This window comes from Alligator sinensis, unplaced genomic scaffold (genome assembly GCF_000455745.1).
Source record: "Alligator sinensis unplaced genomic scaffold, ASM45574v1 scaffold850_1, whole genome shotgun sequence".
NCBI lineage: Eukaryota > Metazoa > Chordata > Crocodylia > Alligatoridae > Alligator > Alligator sinensis.
In genome coordinates this window covers 257,806-259,860 of record NW_005842742.1, presented here as the reverse complement: position 1 = coordinate 259,860, position 2,055 = coordinate 257,806, and the positions used below count along the sequence as shown (strand labels likewise).

Below are 2,055 nucleotides of genomic sequence, written 5' to 3'. Positions count from 1 at the left end.
CGGCGTGCCAACGGGTAACCGATGCTCTGGTGGGGGGCGCGGGGTATGCCGGGAGCCAGAGGCGAGGGGCGCGAAGCATGCTGGGAAATGGAGTCCGGCAGCGCCCCGCTTCCTGGGATGGGACATGCCCCTCCCACACCCCCCCCCTTATGAGCCTGGGGCGGGGGCTCCTTTAACAGATTGATTTGCATATATGCAAACAGATGCCACTTTGAAGCGGGGAGAAATAAGGCTCCGTCCACAGCGCGGCTCCAATCAGCTCTTTATTGGGGTGTCAGCGGGGAGCGGGGGTAGAGCTCATTTGCATGCATGCAGATCTATGCAAATGACCGTCCCCGTCACTGCCGGGCGTCTTGCTCCCGGGAAAGCTGGCACAGGCCGCAGGGCAGGCAGCAAACCATCACCAGCCAATCGTCGCACACAGAGCCCTGGGGGGCAGAGGGAAGCTAGTGCCCCTCACGCCCGACCTGCAGCCCCCCCTACACCCCCGCTGCCCCCCACTCCCGACCTGCAGCCCCCCTACACCCCCGCTGCCCCCCACTCCCGACCTGCAGCCCCCCTACACCCCCGCTGCCCCCCACTCCCGACCTGCAGCCCCCCTACACCCCCGCTGCCCCCCACTCCCGACCTGCAGCCCCCCTACACCCCCGCTGCCCCCCACTCCCGACCTGCAGCCCCCCTACACCCCCGCTGCCCCCCACTCCCGACCTGCAGCCCCCCTACACCCCCGCTGCCCCCCACTCCCGACCTGCAGCCCCCCTACACCCCCGCTGCCCCCCACTCCCGACCTGCAGCCCCCCTACACCCCCGCTGCCCCCCACTCCCGACCTGCAGCCCCCCTACACCCCCGCTGCCCCCCACTCCCGACCTGCAGCCCCCCTACACCCCCGCTGCCCCCCACTCCCGACCTGCAGCCCCCCTACACCCCCGCTGCCCCCCACTCCCGACCTGCAGCCCCCCTACACCCCCGCTGCCCCCCACTCCCGACCTGCAGCCCCCCTACACCCCCGCTGCCCCCCACTCCCGACCTGCAGCCCCCCTACACCCCCGCTGCCCCCCACTCCCGACCTGCAGCCCCCCTACACCCCCGCTGCCCCCCACTCCCGACCTGCAGCCCCCCTACACCCCCGCTGCCCCCCACTCCCGACCTGCAGCCCCCCTACACCCCCGCTGCCCCCCACTCCCGACCTGCAGCCCCCCTACACCCCCGCTGCCCCCCACTCCCGACCTGCAGCCCCCCTACACCCCCGCTGCCCCCCACTCCCGACCTGCAGCCCCCCTACACCCCCGCTGCCCCCCACTCCCGACCTGCAGCCCCCCTACACCCCCGCTGCCCCCCACTCCCGACCTGCAGCCCCCCTACACCCCCGCTGCCCCCCACTCCCGACCTGCAGCCCCCCTACACCCCCGCTGCCCCCCACTCCCGACCTGCAGCCCCCCTACACCCCCGCTGCCCCCCACTCCCGACCTGCAGCCCCCCTACACCCCCGCTGCCCCCCACTCCCGACCTGCAGCCCCCCTACACCCCCGCTGCCCCCCACTCCCAACTCGCAGCCCTCTGTTTGGTGCCCCTCACTCCTGACCTGTAGCCCCCTCCCAAAACCCCCATGCCCCTCACTCCTGACCTGCAACCCTTCACCCTTGTCTGGTGCCCCTCACTCCCAACCTGCAGCCCCTTCCACTCCCTCTGGTGCCCCCCAATCCCCTCCCCCCCGGTGTCCTTCACTCCTGACCCGCACCCCCACCAATTCCCCCCGGTGCCCCTCACTCCCAACCCGCAGCCCCCCTGTCCTGCACCCACCTCGATGCGGTAACGCTCACGGATGCCGGTCCGCAGGGCCACCAGGGCCCCGGGCAAGCAGGGCAGCAGGCAGGTCTGGCCAAAGCGCTCCGAGACCCGGGAGGCCAAGATGCAGGGCACCAGCGCACCACACAGACCTGGGAGCGGGGCACACACCTCTGGGAACCCTGCCTTGGATATCCAACCCAGAGACCTCCCCCCACCCAGAGGTGCCCCTAGGGGACCCCATTCCCCTAGGGCACCTGAGACCCCCC

General features: G+C 71.9%; 1 protein-coding gene across 1 annotated transcript; it reads right to left on the bottom strand.

The window, feature by feature from the left end:
* Positions 1–6: 6 nt before the first annotated feature.
* LOC102373427 (cornifelin homolog) lies at positions 7–2,030 on the bottom strand. Its single transcript, XM_025216473.1, is given in 4 exon segments — positions 7–428; positions 1,802–1,954; positions 1,957–2,001; positions 2,004–2,030. Coding segments are annotated over 4 exon segments (315 nt in total). The 3' UTR covers positions 7–338.
* Between the last annotated feature and the right edge of the window lie 25 nt (positions 2,031–2,055).